At 45.3% G+C, this 16457-nt stretch overlaps 2 protein-coding genes across 5 annotated transcripts in view; one reads left to right on the forward strand and one right to left on the reverse strand.

Annotated features, from left to right (window-relative positions):
- The first annotated feature begins 216 nt into the window (after window positions 1-216).
- On the forward strand, window positions 217-16451 carry ABHD12B (abhydrolase domain containing 12B). Of its 3 annotated transcripts, XM_081229074.1 has the most exons (5): window positions 5438-5521; window positions 6387-6489; window positions 9480-9510; window positions 15532-15650; window positions 15750-16451. In XM_081229074.1, the coding sequence occupies exons 1-5, from the start codon at window positions 5494-5496 to the stop codon at window positions 15775-15777; spliced, it is 309 nt and encodes a 102-aa protein (XP_081085200.1). In that variant the 5' UTR covers window positions 5438-5493; the 3' UTR covers window positions 15778-16451. The 3 variants fall into 3 exon arrangements, with proteins under 3 accessions (XP_081085201.1, XP_081085200.1, XP_081085199.1); XM_081229075.1 differs by lacking the exons at window positions 5438-5521; window positions 6387-6489 and adding an exon at window positions 217-383; XM_081229073.1 differs by lacking the exon at window positions 5438-5521 and having other exon boundaries at window positions 5849-6489.
- Window positions 5519-16457, reverse strand: part of PYGL (glycogen phosphorylase L) — a 50932-nt gene continuing 39993 nt past the window's right edge. The window contains exon 21 of one of the 2 annotated variants that reach the window (XM_081229067.1): window positions 5519-5838. In XM_081229067.1, coding sequence (XP_081085193.1) covers window positions 5787-5838 — 52 coding nt within the window. In that variant the 3' untranslated portion in view covers window positions 5519-5786. Of the gene's footprint in view, window positions 5839-8486; window positions 9366-16457 lie in introns of those variants that run through there. The other variant, XM_081229068.1, reaches the window with a different exon arrangement.

Consider the following 16457-nt stretch of genomic DNA (forward strand, 5'->3'; position numbering starts at 1 on the left):
CGCAGGGCGCGCGCGCGCACACACACACACACACACACACACACACGTATAGAATAAAACAGAAAATAAGTTTGCGCGTAGCCAGCTAGAAGAGCAGGGCACTTATTTCCATCACACATCAGTGCGTCGGGCGTCGGGGGCGCTAGGGCAGCCCCCCCCCACGGCCGCACCCAGCCCCGCGCTGGGTTAGCCGCCCCGCCCCACCCGCCGCAGGGTCCCCGGGTCACCACCCCCGCGGGGGAGGAGAGCGACCGGGGCGCGGCTCTGGGCTATGGGCGGCAGCTCCCAAGGCGGCGGCGGCGGATCCGGACGCGACGCGGGATGGAGACAGACGAGCAGGACTGCGTGCGCGCGTGGTGGCACATGGTCGCGTGGAACCTGAGGTGAGTGCACGCCGCGCCCTGTGCGCCCCGGCAGCGCCCCGCCGGCTCCGACTGCCCGGAATGCGGCGGGGGGGGTACCGACGGGCGGTGACGCAGGGCTGGTGGCCGAGCGCTGACTCCCGGGGCTTCGGATGCCCCCAGAGCTCTTGGACGGCTGTATCCTCAGCCCCAACTCCTACCCGCGCTGGCGAGACTCGCGAGTTTGATTTTTCAGGAACCTATATCCCTTTGGGGCTTCTGAACTAGAGATTCCAGAAAGCTGGTTCAGGTTCCTGTGTCAGTCTCTTATCTGCCTTGACATTTTACTAACAGCAGGACGGATTTTAAAAATAATAATAGTGACAATAGTAATCGGTGTTGTAGTCTTGCAAGGCATTCTGTTAGGTCAAGGGCCTATCTGTGTAGATGGAGAAGGATCAGAAGGCTACCTCCCTGAGTGTGAAGTGTCTGGCGTGTAAAGAACACCTCTCCATAATGCTAGAGATGCATGGTACATTGAAACCATAACTTGTCATCATTGCCTGTGCCTAGTTCTTATATCCTTTAAATGTGAAATGTGTAGGTCAGCACAGGTTTTTCATTTTCTTCCTTCCATGAATCCTTGGCGTGAGCGGTAATCTTAGACTACCTCAATCGACCAGCAATGTACTGACACGACAGCCTTGTTTGCGTTGAAGCCAGGTATTGGTTGGAGACCTTGGACCCAAAAGACTGCATGTCTTGTTTTGTTTTGTTGGTGTGGGAAGGTATTGGCAATTTTGTTTACCTTTCTTCTTTCTATTCCTTTGTTTTGCTTTCTTAAATTTTTGCTGATTACAAGATATCCAAAAATCATATCCAGGCACAGGAGACTTCACTTTGGAATGTCTGAGTGGTGAAGACAAACACCATTCTCCTTTCTTCTCTTCCTGCTGTGGCTGAGGGCAGGAAGCAGAGAGCGGCCCTCTTCTGGCCCAGCGGTGCCGGCCGGAGTGCCCTTTCTGTGTTGGTCTGAACACCAGTCAGAATGTCCTGACTGGCTGCACTTTTCACCATCATGGGCCTTACCTCCCAGATACGGTTGTTCTGGGAAAGCTAGCATTTACCACCTTTCAGTGGATGGCTGATTATTTAACATTTATTTGGTAGAGAATCAAAGCTGCAGTTCATGCTTTTAGAGAACAGCCCACTTTGTTGATAGTGGAGTGGAGATGGGGATTTGGGGCCCCTTACTTGCCTTCGTAGTTAATAAAAATAATTCTCGAGATGCTTCGTGAAAGAATAAAATACTTGGGCATTTCTTCATCTGAGCAGAAAATTACTGATCTAATTTAGGCCGTGCTGAGGCACAGACTGATATCCAGCATCCCGAGTCCTTTTTGTTTCTTGGAGCCTGGTTAGTTCAGCAAACATTCATGGAGGGCTTGCTGTGCACCTGGAACAGTCTGTAGCTGTGGATCTATTGTGATATGTTGTGAGACTCAGGGAGAACATTTAACCACGATGTTTTCAGTGATTACTTTTTGATTTTTTGATTTTATTTTTTTTGCGGTACGCGGGCCTCTCACTGTTGTGGCCTCTCCTGTTGCACAGCACAGGCTCCAGACGCACAGGCCCAGCGGCCATGGCTCACGGGCCCAGCCGCTCCGTGGCATGTGGGATCTTCCCAGACCGGGGTACGAACCCGTGTCCCCTGCATCGGCAGGCGGACTCTCAACCACTGCGCCACCAGGGAAGCCCTTCAGTGATTATTTTTTAATGCTTTGGGGATCTATTTATCTATTTTACAAAAGTCTCATCAGATTTAGTTGCTTCTGAAGATGGATGGGCCCAGCAAAGTAAATCTCCACTTGCAACTGATTTTCTTCAAATCAGAAAAATGGAAGCCATGTTCAGGAAAGAAGTTAGGGGAAGCCGAAGGGCTATTTTCCCCTTCATTTCTCCCTATTTCATCCCAAGTTTTTACTTTTCTAGATAGTGCTTAGAAAATCCCCATGAGAAGGCTGATAAACTTATGCCTCCTCACCAGAGTATTGGACATCCCACTCCCTATCAGGCACTCATCTAGGCCCTGGGCACGCAGCCATAAATAAAACAGGCAAAACCCCTGCTCTTGGGGAGCTCACATTGATTAATTTTCAGTTGTATCAATAATTCAAAACAGGGAAGGAATCCCTTCCCCTGTCCCCCAAAGCTACCAATAAGCCTTGCTTCCTTCTCCCTTATGAAAGAAATACAGTCTTCTTTCTGTTCTCAACCTTTCATTCAATGAATATTTATGGAGCTCGGCCCTGTGCTAGGCAGAGTGGAATGTAAAAGCAGTATTATTTGTCATGTGGTTCTTGTGACAGATAATACTGGGGAGACTGGGGAGACAGGCCTGATAGTGGGAAAGCAATCAGAAAACAATTCAGGGTCAAACTGAGGCCCCAATTATAATTAGTGGGATGAAATTAGGGGGTGAAAAGAGGAAAAGCCACCATGAGAAGATCTGTCTAGAGAAGCTTTGAAAAAAGAGGGACACTTAAGTGGATGTGAAGGAAAGGGAGGATTTGGTTGGGAGGAAAGAAGGGAGGAGGACACAGATGTAACTCGGTGCTTGGTGAGTTGGTGATCAATACATGTTGGCAGGATGAATGGGCACAGGGTGGATGTGTAGCATGTCTTAACATTTGGAATCGTTGTCTTGCCCAATGTGGTCAGAGTTGGGCTTCCCAAAGCTGGTACCTCTGAGCATGAAGGAGAAGTGAATCACCCTGTAGCAGCTGCTTCCACCAGGTTTTGCCAGCAAGGATCATCCAGTTAGGTTCTGTAGCCCCTGTGGGATGCGGTGCGGTTACAGCCACAGCTAATCAAAGGGCAGGCGAAGAACACCAAAGCATCAAGGTGGCTGTTTGATGTGCTGGCCGTGAGCGAGGATTGGGCTGAAACTGCATCCTCCGCTCAAATAAGGTCTATTAGCCACTGGTGACTTTTGATCCCCTATTGATCTAGGGGAAGTCAAACTGACAGCCCCTAGTTAAAAGGAGCCGTTGTGCATTATTGATGCTGTGAGGGATGTGGTCACTCTGTTCTCTTCCTGCAGCAATTCTCACAGAAGTGCCTTGAGCTATTTGAGAGAAGGGTCCTGTATGAATTATTCTTTAAAAACAGAAACATATTTCCCTCTCTTGCCCCTGCTTCCCAAGCACCCTGCTACCTGTAAAAGGTAACTTAGCGGGAGACTAACAGGCAGGGTAGTGGGAGTTCAGAGAGTCAGGAGAAAGAAAGCCAGAGCCAGTCAACTGGAAGGGAGCATAAGAATTCAATTCTGCTCATCTGTCTGGGCTTGATCTGTGGCTCAAAGTGGCTCCTCTGGGTTTTGAATTCGTCTCTCTAAAATCAGAACAGCCATATCCTTTGCTTCCGACCACCTTCATGGAGGCTATTTTAAAGTATGATACAATCATTTTCATTTCTTTCTTGCTGATTTTATGTGTAGGCAGTTGCCCATGGCTGATGTATTTGAAGAGCTGTCCATCACCCTTAGTCTGCTTATCTTTTCCACTCCCAGCAGAATTGCTGGAAATTCATCAGCGATTCATTATCTTCTGCCTCCATGCCTTTTCCAAACATGTGTAAGTGTCCTGATTTTTAAGTTATTAACACTCGAGGGAGAATTTTTTTAGAGGTCTTTCTTTGATGACTTTGGTTATCTTCTGAGGATACGGGAGCAGGAAGGAAGAAAGTGGGAGGAAGGAGGGACCCTGAGAGGAGCAAGGGTGCAGAAGGGGAGAAAAGGATCCTGAAACAACTCTAAGAGCTGAATTTTACCAGAGCCCAGCCTTGTTCCTGGGGCTCACTTTTGCTTCAAGGATGACAAGTAGAACTCACCAGGACTGTGACAGCTCATTGGAGATCACCATGGAACTCTGGGGTTGTACAGACCTGGGTTCACGTGGCTCTGCCATTCATTGGCTGTGTGACCTTGGGAAGGGTCCTTAACTTTTCAGCCTCCTCATCTGCAAAGTAGAGCTAATAACAGTTGTCTTCTAAGATGCCTGTGGTCTAGCAGAGGAATCAGGGCAGGGGAGACAGTGCATCAGAAATGCTTTCCATCCCCTACAGCCTCACGATTTGATGACACTGGTGGTCTTCACACTGACCGTTCACAGTAGGGAAAGGGACTCTTGTCATGGACGATGCGGACAAAAACTGGGAGCAGCAGGTGGTGACACTGACCTCCTGTGTCCCTCGTTTCTCAAAGGTAGGAGACACTCAGTCCTCACGGGAGATGTGGCTAGAGACAGAGGTAGCCTGAGTGAGCCCTCATGGACAAACCATAACTTGTCTGCTGGTGGCCCCCAGTTTGGATGGTTCGTGTCACAGGGGGCAGTAGAATGAACAAGATGTGCATGGCCCCCCATGTCCCCATTCCCTGACCAGGCCCTGCTGCGTCCAGCCTCTAGGTCCCCCCCGCATCCCACGCTGCTCCTCACGGCCCCGCCCACCAGGGATGTCACCTCAGATGTGAGGGTTTTGTCTCATTGCTTCCCAAGACCCAGCCAGAAGGGGCGGTGGGAATCTGACGATTATTCATTCACTGCTTTAGACTAATACTAATAATAGCTAGCACATACAGCACTGAACTGTGATGTGATTGAAAACTGTGGCAACTGTTAAAACAGTCTGAATCCTGTTTCCCGGTGACTTCGGGGTCCAGCCTTGGCCTTCTGTGGGGTACACTGAGGAAACAAGTCTGGCGCGAGTACATCCATGTCCCCTCCCCTCCTGTCCTGTCATACCTGGGCTTTCTGAGCAGCTGGTAGGGGCCCTGACTTATTGCTTTCCTCTCCTGGTTCTCCCTTAGTGCCTGATCTGGATCTGCCCTAATTACATACAGTTCTGCAAAGGATTTTGCTTAAATGCCAACCTGCCTGTAATTCCCAGTGTCAGTCTGTGAAATTTGATTTGGAGGTTAAAAGGAGAAACGAACCGAGACAACACTTGGACTGATTTTGAATACCTTGTTTGTTTCACAATATCTTACAGATCTTTCCCATACTCCTGTTCAACACTCAGAAGAAAAACTGCCACTCTGTGCGACAGCTTTACAAGTAAATCATTAAAAGAACATATTTTCCCTCCTCTGATGCACATGTTGATTTTTTTCAACTTTTGTGAGTATGTACGTTTTGCGAATTTGCCTTTATATTTTTTTCCCAAATAGAGAACTTACTGCCTTTACAGTTTTGGCATAATGAAAAAGATATGTCAGTTATAAAATTGTGGCTAGACTTAAATGGTCTGAAACCTATTTAATATTGGCTTTGGGGTCTAGGATGAATCCTTGCAAACTGTTGGGATAGATAGAAAAATATGGCCTTGTGGGTAGGGTTTCAATTCAGGAGCTCAGTCTTCAAATTGGCTATTAATCTGTATACCTTACTGCTTCCTGTATTCTGTGCCTTTTCTCTTCCTCTTCTTGCCTGTATCCCTTGAGAGAGAGAGAGAGAGAGGTTGATGTGAGAAATCTATTTTCCCGTATTTTTTCTACCAAGTGCTGCGTTAGTCAGTGTGACACACAGTTCTTCTAGAGCACAGGTGATGCTCTCACCTGCATGTCTCCAGGTGTATGTTGATCTTGGACATTTCGTGGCTTATGACTAATGACTAGGTTTTACTTAGTGCAAAAAGTAACCCATGACATAAGTAGCAAAATACTCATTACCTTCTTCTAGACCCTCTTACTTTTTAGGTGAATGTTCTCCTTTGCTTTTCGCTTGAAACGGGGATGAAGACTGAATAAACTCCATTAGAGGCTGTAACACTGGTGGTATTTTTAAGTCTAGCTTTAGTTTTTTTTGGGGGGGCAACTCTTTGCGGGCTAGTCCTAGTTTATAAAATAAAATACTTTGCTTGGAATTGAGTGTAGTAGCTTGCAACTTAGAAACATGTCAATCATGAGGCTAATTACTTTTTTTGATTGTGATGAAAAGACATGGAATTGGATTCTGGGAGTTGATAATGAATTCTACTTTCCAGTCAAAGCACCATTTCTTGTGGATTTAAAGAAACCGGAGTTAAAGATTCCTCACACAGTGAACCTCTACATCAAAGTTGAACCTAGGGTGATTCTGGGAATCTGGCGAGTGCACTGATGGGACCCTGGGGTGCTTGGTGGGTGTGGCTTTCATATCTCAAGGGCAGAGGTGAGCAGTGCTCTGTTACTTGCCTGGGGAGAGGTCAGTGTTCCTTGGAGGAAGCTGTTCCACACACCTTCCCTTTATAGTGAAGCTTGACTTGCTTGCATTTGCTTTTCAGGAATCTTCTGTTGGAGTGTTGAGTCTTTCAGGTGCCTTGGGTCTGTCTTCTTCCCTGCCTTATTCCTCACCCCCTTCCCACCCTGCTCCAGACCCACTGGCCTCCGTGTATAGAAGCCATGCTCTGTCTGCAACATTTCTTTCTCTCTCTCTGCTCCCTCTGTTCCCTCCTTTTGCCTAACTAACTGCTTACCCATCTCTTGGGTCTCATTTTAAACGGTAATTTTTAGGAAAGCCTTTCCTCACCCCCCATTTTCGGCATATGTTAGTGCAACCTGTGCTTGTCCTTTACTGCATTTATCCCCACTGTAATTGAATAAGTGCTTGTGTGACTATCTGATTTGTGTTTGTCTTCCTTATGAGATAATAACTTCATAGGTGGAGGACTTTGTTGGTGGGTTTCCACTGCTCAGCACAGTGCTTGGCAGAGGGCACTCCATAAATACTTGTCCATCAAGGCCATGAGCATCCTACTGTTTTGCTATGCTGATCTCAATATTTTCTTCTGTTTGGTTCACCTACTTGTTCTTGGCTGCCAGTTTTCCAGTGCCCTGTTTTATATTTCATCTCCCTGAGTTTAAACATGTGATCACAGAATGTTTAGGAACCAATATGGATGGGTTCACATAACGTCTTCCTAATCTGCAGGGTACAGTTCCACTAATAGTGTTGGAATTTGAAAACATCTTTATTCTTTACTCTTGCCCCATCAGTCCTTGTTTGGTGAGTCAGCTGTCCTCATGACTGGCTTATCTAGCTGGCAGCAATGCCTGTCTTTGCAGTACAGAGGCCTTGGGGTTTGATGTCAGACTTCTTTTGCCTCTAAATGATTGAGAGACTGGGACTTCCCTCGTGGTCTGGTGGTTAGGACTCTGCACTTCCACTGCAGGGGCATGGGTTTGGTCCCTGGTTGGGGAACTAAGATCCCACATGCTGCACGCGGTGTGGCAAAAAAAAAAAAAAAAAAAAGATTGAGGGACTGAAGATTTATCATCACATGGCCAATTCTCCAAGTCTCCTGGTGACATGTCATATGGCAGTGTTTGTGTTAGCAGGGTTCATTCATTGGTTTAACAAGGTGGAGGGGGCTTCCCTGGTGGCACAGTAGTTGAGAGTCCGCCTGCCGATGCAGGGGACACGGGTTCGTGCCCCAGTCCAGGAAGATCCCACATGCCGCAGAGCAGCTGGGCCCGTGAGCCATGGCCGCTGAGCCTGCGCGTCCGAAGCCTGTGCTCCGCAATGGGAGAGGCCACAACAGTGAGAGGCCCGCGTACCGCAAAAAAAACAAAACAAAACAAAACAAAAAATATGGATTCCCTAGGAGAGATCACCTGGAATTCTGATCACGGGTACTGGGGGCCACCTGGCTAATTCTAGGCTGGAATACTGATGCCTCGGCCTGCTCTCTGTGGTCCCAACCTTGCTTGGTAACCAAGAGCACCTCCCAGAAGGCTGGCTCTCCTTTGGTGCACTGCCAGTCCCTCTGTGGGCCTGTGTCATTATGGTGGGTGATGAGTATTGGCTGTGACTGCGGGTCTCAGCATGGGGGAGGGGCGACGTGCCTCAGAGACCCGCAGACCTCGCTGTGTCTCTGGGAGGACACTTCAAACTCAGTGACAAGGTCTGGAATCTGCCCCTCGGCTCCCTTGCCTCTGTCTCTTTTACTCACTGTCTTTTTGTGTCAGACGATGGCTTTCTCAAGACTTGCCGTTGCTCAAGGGGCTTTCTTGAGGTGTATGTTTGAGTCACATTTACAGAGATTTCCTGTGAAATCAACATTTTTCAACATTGCTTAACATTGTTCTGATTGTGTAAACTTGGGCACGGTGTTAACAATGCACTTTTATTTAAAGGGTCATGTGAATCACATAGTCACGTCTGTCCTCTGAGTGAATCCGCTCTCGCCCTCAGTTATCCCAGATTTCCTGGTCAGCTGCACCTTCCTCTGTCTCCACCCGGAAGTCTCAGCTTGGTCTCAGCAGTACTGAGCTGGAAGGAGGCCAAATGACAGATCACAGGGAACCTTGATGAAAACAGCGGTTCCCTACTTGGGATCCATAGAAGCCCCAGAGGGTCCACGAACTCCCAACACAAAACTGTACACAAAATTTGAAGAGTGGATACATTTTTCGGGGCAGTGGGTCCATAGCTTTAATTACATGTTCAAAGGGCTCCATGACCCACTAAGGTTTAAGAAACTTGGCTCTAAAACAAATTCAAATGGTTTTTTAAAGAATCCTCTGCCTTTTGAATCATCTTTATCTCCCTTTTATGTGGTTAACAGAGAGGAGACTGTGGTTCTTTTGGAAAAAAGTATTTCTTGTACCTCCAGGGCTGTGAGTCTCTCTCCTTCACTTCATCTTGCACCGCATGGCAGAGCGGACAGGATGCAGGCAGATCTTCCTTTAGTGAACTTGATTATATCATCCCTTTTTCTGAAAAGCCACTTTCTGGAACTTTTTTTCCTTTAGCTTCTAGAAGTATTCTTAGAAATAGGTTTTGCTGTGCAGCAGTGAAAGGAGATGGATTGTCAGCAGTTCAATCAAATGCTTACGTTGAGAAGCTCTAGCGGTCCGGGCAGCTGGTGCTCACCTGGGGGAAGGCAGCAGCAGAGGGGAGCTGTGGGTCATTCACCCTGACACAGGCGCGATGGGCTATGACACCAAGAAGCATTGCCCTCTCTCCTGGTTATTTGTCTAACCTGAAAAAGAAAGGCGTGAGATCAGATGCCAGCAGCATGGTAGTGATTTTTGTTGAATTTGTCATTGTAATTCCTAATTCTTGCTTTTTTTTTTTTTTTAAGCCTCCTCTACAGGGCAGCTCCTCATAGACCTGAGCTAGTAAAGGTAAGTCTGAAGGGGCCTCAAGGCACCGATTTTATGTCTCCATTTATTCTCTTCTGGGCTACAGCCCTAAGATCTTCCTCCGCCCTCAGCATGGTTATCTCCTGAGAGCTCCTGGAGATGAGGGTGGGTTTGTGATGTCTGGGCCTAAAGTCCCATGAGTAGACTTCTCTTCCAGCTTTGACCTTGGGGGATCAAAACAGACGTGAACATCTCTGAGTCCCAAACACTTTAATGAATTTGTTCCTTTCATCACCAGATGGAGTTGAATTTATTTGCTTTTTCTAAGGGCTAGGGGATGGGTTGAGAAAATATATTAAGTGCAAAAACCACTCCTTCTACCAGAAACAACCTTTTTGGTGGTATGGGATAAAGATGTAGCATGTCTTCTCTTAAGTCATTCAGGCCTTTCTTCAGCCCCATAAGAGGCTGGGCCAAGGGAAGGTGGCCACACCTTGGTGTCCTCAGCAGCCTGCTACAGACTCCAGTTTTGGGGGGCAGCCCCTGCATCTCCCAGCATGAGGAAGATGGCAGGCTCTCCACCTTGCCTTATCTGACTGAGAGCTGGCTGGCGGGCTCCTGTTTATGCCCTCCCACACTCCCTTCAGGTAGTCAGTAATCCCTCCCTTAGGTGATTCAGCCGCTTGTCTAGTTATCGATCCCAAGACCTGGTCTCTCCTCCCACAAGCCAGCTCCCACTCCAGAGCCCTTTCCTGATTTCACAGCGTTAGTGGGGCCCAGAATCGTGCCAGGCCCAGCACCCCAGCACCTTCTTCATCCTCCCTCCCCTGTTCAGACATGGCCATCCTCTCCTGTCTACTCCCCTCTCTCATCACTCCGAGGAGTGGTGGGCTGGATGCAGTTTTGCCTGGGGTGATGATGTCTATTAACTTTTAGGTTTGCTTTCCACCTTGAACTCCACTCTTGCATAGGGTTGTTGTGCATAGAGTTGTTGTGAAGGTTGAATTAAGTAAAATAGTCATGCAAAGATATGGGCATTCAACAAATGCTTGTTCCTTTTTTCCACTCTTTTTATAATACAGTAGACTAAGTTAGGTGTTAGGGGAGCACCCAGAACAATAATATCAGGGTAGGGAGAATTCAGGGAAGAGATGGGTCTTGTGTGCAGGTGTGACCAATGATGACTTACAGGGAGATAGGATCTAAGCTCATTTCTTGAAGGCGAGGGAGAGCAGTTAGAAAACACAGACAGGAGGGGAGAATGTGAGCCAAGGCACGGGGCCAGAACGGGGTGATTATGTGTTATGAAATACCTGAGAGTCACAAAGGGCCTCTATATAAGATCTTTCACACTCGTCATTCTTTTAAATCCTCACAGCACCTCTGAGTTTGCCACCATTGCCTCCACTGAGCGAAATGGAGGCTTAAAGGCTTGCCCAATTGCCACATACCCTATAGAGAGGAAATGGGACTCAATCCTGCATTTTCTAACTCCAGACAGTCAGATGGAGGTGCACAGCTTTGGGGATGGAAGACTGTGGCCAGATGTGGATGGGCTTACAGCCAAGAGAGGAGTTTTTTGTTTGTTTAAATAGATAGTGTTCCACTCCCAAAGCTTGGTAACAGCAGATTTCAGGTAACTGGTATTTTAAGAATATTTATCTGGCGGAATTTGAAGCCAGGGAAACCAGTTAGGAGCCCCTCGCTGTGGTCTGGGATGGAGGGGTGGTCTGACCTGTGAGTCTCGAGGGGCACCTCTGGCTGGAGAGGAGTGACGGATAAGGGGAGTAGATTGACTGGGGCCCGCTTTCTCCTTACGCCTTCGGAATTTGAGATGAATTGCTGAAGGGCTTCTCTTACTGAATTCTCCTCAGAGGAGTCCTGATTCCAGGGGTAGCAGAACCAGAAGACAAAGAAAAGAGAAAACAAGAAATCTTGCCCTTAGCACGGGTAAAAGGAGGGCAAAGGAAGGAAGGGAAAGAGAAGCAGTATTGGGATTTCCAGACTGTACCCGAACGCGAGTCATTTGCTGTGAGACCACGCAAAAAATGCAGGCCAGACAGACCCTGGGAAACCACGCAGGTTTCTGCAAGCAGCAGGCCCATGTCAAAACTGTGAAGCAGAAGTTTGTCTTTACTGACCTCAACCTGCATATTCTGTACCCATTTCCCTACCAAATTCCCTACCAGGCATGAATTTCCTTTTTATAATCAGGAAAAAAAAATTTTTTTAAAGGTCCTTATATTTAGAAAGTTACTATTCTCTCTATTACTACAGTTCATAGTGGGAGACTCTACAGCAAATGACATAGTGCTGGGGCAATGACCACTAACTCTTATTTCTCCGTACTCATAAAGGAGCAGTGACAAGCAGAAATCTAAAACTTGCTTCTACACTGAACATAATTCTTTTCTTTTTAAACTGCGAAGCAGACGTTTGCCTTTATGGCCCCAGCCTACCTATTCTGTACCCACTCCCTTCCCTTGGCAACGTCCCATTTAGTACATTGCACCCCCCTCCCTGCTCAGCACCGCAGAGGAATACACATAATACTTTGTTGGTCTTTTCTCTTTGCAAATCTGTTCCAAGGAATAAACTCTGAATGAAATTCAGTCACACTGAGATGAAAATGACAGATAATAGCTTAAAGTGTACATCAGGGATATCTGCACAGTCGATTCATTCCTTCTTTAGCAAATATTTATCAAGTGTCTATTAGGTACCAGGAACTTTTCTAGGTTCTGGGGATACCACAGGGAATAAGAAAGCTGTGGTCTAACCTCCTATGAAGTTTGTATAGTTGCTGGAGAGGCACACAGAAGACAAGTATGCAATAAGAGGATATTGAATAGTGAGAAGTGCTGTACAAGTAATAAAATGATGTGAAAGGAATGACTGGGAGGTGATGGGGGACAAGCTTCGATGGCTAGTTGGGGGGGACCTCTGAAGAAATATCATCTAAACTGAGACTTGCATGACAAGGAGCCAGTTGTCATGGGAGAATCTGGAGGTCTCGGCTGAGGGAAGAGAAAGGCAAGGGCCCTGCAGTGGGATCAAGGCTGACGTGTTCCAGGAGCAGAAGACAGCAGGGCCTGGGGGTGGAGAGGAGTGGGCTTAGTGATAGGCGATAGAGGCTGTAGCCAGATTCTGTAAGGCCTCCAAGGCCAAGGTGATGCTTGGATTTAATCCACGTGCCTTTGAAGGATGTGAAGCAAAAGAGGGATGTGATGAGGGTTTTGCATGCTCAAATGATCATTCTGGTTTCCCTGTGGGAACTGGGTTACAGCAGGGCGAGGGTGGAACAGGAAGCCACCTGGGGTTGTTGGTGTAATCCAAGCAAGAGATGAGGGCTGGGTTAGGCTGGGTGATTAGTGGAAACGGAGAGAACTGAATGGACTTGGGAGTAGTTTAGAGGCAGGGTTAAAAGTTTGAGGAAGGTGCAGTATTGCTCAGGGTTTATGTCCTTTCCTCATTTTCAGTTGAAATGGATGTTTTTAGGGCATATAAACTAATTTACCTTTCGACTTAATCAAAATATGGCAAGAGCTGATTTAGCTAGCATTCGTTTTACTGGAATTTGCCATTAATGAGGAAATTCAGCATGTTTAGAATGATAATTGTTATATTTGGAGTCCTGTGGTCATTATTAAAACCTAAAATGCCTTTTTAAAACATTGCAATATTAAATCGTATTCAACAGAGTTTATAATGTTCAAATCCTTTAAAACCAATTATCTATGTATTGTATACTTTATCAGAATCTCTAACTAATCAGAATATTCTTTTCCCCAACTAAATCACTTAATTATTCTGCAATTATTCACTTAATTAAAAATTAGTCTTAATTTTTAGACTATGCGTATCACTGCTCCTTTATGAGTATGAAGAAATAAGTTAGTGGTGCTATTTGTACTTTAAAAAAAGATAAGTAAAAACCACAAAATGTTTAATGTGATTATCTGTGGATGGTGGGATTATGTGTGATTTGTTTCTTCTTTCTTCCTTCTTCTATTTTCCAAATTTCCTACAATAACATGAATTACTTTTAAGACATAAAAGTTATGTTTCCAAAAATAGTTTATTATATTTAGAAACTCACTACTCTCTATATTACTACAGTTCATAGTGGGAAACTATAACAAATGACATAGCTATAGGCCATGTTTCAATTTTTTTTCCTTCTTAAAAAATAGATTTACTGGAAACTTCCAGGATTTTTAAGCATGGTTATGGATGCCCTGAGGAAAGACGAACTAGTCTTCCCCAGTGATGAAAAGTAACTTAATGATGTAAAGATGTCCATTATTACTATATCTATAGGATTCTGGTGGGTAATTATCACGTGACTTATTGAATGGGGAGATGACCAGTCTGAATGAGTAGATGAGAATTCTTAGATAGGCACTAGGATTTGGGCTAAGGTATCTACAGTATCTACAATTTTTTAGTATTTGGTATTATCCTTATGTCTAATTTAATGACTTTACCAATTCAGTACTTTCTCTGAAGTTATAAAGGGAGTTGTAGGTTTAGGGTGTTTCAGGACCCTTTAAAGGTCCTGTACGGTCTAACCTAGCATTCCTTGGAGGAATCTCTGAGTTCTAGGTCTTATTCCCCATGTAACCAAAATCCACACACCATCCAGCCGAATAACCCAACAGCAACTCCAGTGACTAGAATCTGGCAAGTTAGCCTCTCACAGTTGGAGAATCTAGAGTGCCTACAAATAGACAGTCGTTATCAGTATTTCTTCTATTTCAGCACACTTGAGGGATCTAACATCCTCAGAAGTAACAGCGAGTCACTGTGGCAGGGGTGGATGTATCAGAAGTTGGAAGGGGACAGGGAAGTACTATTAGTCATTCTTCATGTCATAGCCTTTTCGAATTACCAAATAGGAAGTTGACCAGGAGGCTAATCAAACCTATTGATCTCATGTCCATCCTGTACATTTATGGGGAAATGTAAACAAATTGCTACAAAGAGTTCTCCTTGGTCCTGTGGTAGTTCTTGTTATTTTTTGGTTTTGACTTACTTTGTTTTCGTTTAATTAAAACATTCCAGATATTATGAAATGAGGCAGAATAAGGAAAAGGTGAGGTTCTGCTAATTTTGTACAAATTCAGTGTTTTTGTTCCTTATTTTCAAAAATCACATAGGAATAAATTAAATCAAATAACCTAAGTAGGGCTTCCCTGGTGGCGCAGTGGTTGAGAGTCCGCCTGCTGATGCAGGGGACACGGGTTTGTGCCCCGGTCCAGGAAGATCCCACATGCCGCAGAGCAGCTGGGCCCGTGAGCCATGACCGCTGAGCCTGCACGTCTGGAGCCTGTGCTCCACAAGGGGAGAAGCCACAACAGTGAGAGGCCCGTGTACATCAAAAAAAAAAAAAAAAAAAAGCTACGTAAATTGTATGAGTAAACAGAAGAATCTTGCCTGGAGGAAAAAAAAGTCACTATATGAAGCTTATTATATATGAAGTTGTTATTCCTGGGAGGGATGGAAAGAGCATTCCTTTATTTTGGGCAAACCTCATGTTTTGCTAAAGCCTTAACTTAGAAGAGGAGAAATATCAATGTATATTTCTTGAACTGAAAGCTTTTCTTCCACTTGTTCCTAGTGTTAAATTCCTGTCTTCTCCCCTTCTTATCATACACGGTGAGGATGACAAAACGGTGCCTTTGGAATTTGGAAAAAAAGTAAACTAAGTTCAGTGGCTGACAGAAACATACTATACTAATTTCACCATTTTCTCAGCCAGCCAAACTTTGATTAGGACCTAAAGAAGGGTCTCTGACATTATAAGGGATTCTCTGCACCCCTGAATTGCTGTACCGCCTGGCGTATACAATACACTGTTGTCATTGTTCCATGAGCTGTACAGCTTTCAGTTCCTTGGTTGTAGAGGCAACCACTCAGGGATATGCAGGGTGCCCATATCTCTGAGTTAATGGGACTAACTCCTTAAGTTGGCTGTTTCCATACCCTTTTAGGAAAATTAGACTAGGAAAACAACTGCTTCAATGATCAGCCTTTGAGTCCTTGTCTTTCTGCCCACTGCAGCTCTATGAAATTGCACACAATGCATATAGGAACAAAGAGAGGGTGAAGATAGTGATCTTTCCTCCTGGCCTCCAACACAACTTCCTGTGTAAAAGCACCACACTGTTAAAAACCGTGAGGTAAGATTTGCTTTGCTAAATGCAATGAGGGCTGCTCTGGCTTACTTAGACCATGAGGTGGGGAACGCATGTGAGCTCATCTAGGTCCTTTTCCAGCAGAGATTTCCTGAGCCAGCAGTGGGCGTGAGGTCTGAGTACAGCGGAGAGCAAAGACTTGGTCCAGACACCACTTGTGGTGTATATGTCTTATGTAAAACTGTACTGGGCTGCTTGGGTGAGCTGAAGTTACTGACATTTCTACAAGTCACTTGCCATTTTAGTAAGGGAAAGCATGGATGCTGGGCATTATGGAATGTTCTTGTTTAGCGTGTCATAGACTACTTTGTGGAACATGCCGAAACTTCACTGTGGAGAATCAGAATTTGGTAAAAATTTGATCCCATCTAAAAATGTACAGTTACCAAATATTCTGGGGGTATCTATGGATAAGGTGGTTTTTGATTTGCACCTAGACAGCAAGCAGTAGCAAGAAAGATGCTCCAATGTAGTTAAATATTTGTATTTCAGTTTAGTTAATTTAAATGGCATTAAAAAGTTCCAAGCTGTTTTCTAGCTTTCTGAATAGCATTGGGGAAAGTCCTAGCATGCTACTCAATCTGCTATAAAATAGTAAGATTTGGCACTCATGTAACCTTTGGAAATTAACCCTTCATTTTTAGCCCTAATATAGTCATACACTTTCCCTCCCAATTCCCAGAGATACTTAACTAGATTATTATTTAATAAAACAAAACAAAATCAAAGAATGTTGTGAAAATGTTGAAGTCCAGTAAGAAGCTATTTTTTCTCAGGACATTTTACAACTTA

Source organism: Mesoplodon bidens (genome assembly GCF_964165515.1).
Source record: "Mesoplodon bidens genome assembly, chromosome: 3".
NCBI classification, from domain to species: domain Eukaryota; kingdom Metazoa; phylum Chordata; class Mammalia; order Artiodactyla; family Ziphiidae; genus Mesoplodon; species Mesoplodon bidens.

Excerpts from the sequence above, each read along its gene's own strand:
- ABHD12B (XM_081229073.1), top strand. The coding sequence starts at position 6,296 with ATGTCAATCATGAGGCTAATTACTTTTTTTGATTGTGATGAAAAGACA. Across the intron at positions 6,490-9,479 it reads AGGGTGATTCTGGGAATCTG|GGCAGCTCCTCATAGACCTG; the intron begins GCGAGTGCACTG and ends CCTCCTCTACAG. Across the intron at positions 15,651-15,749 it reads ACACTGTTAAAAACCGTGAG|AGATTTCCTGAGCCAGCAGT; the intron begins GTAAGATTTGCT and ends CTTTTCCAGCAG.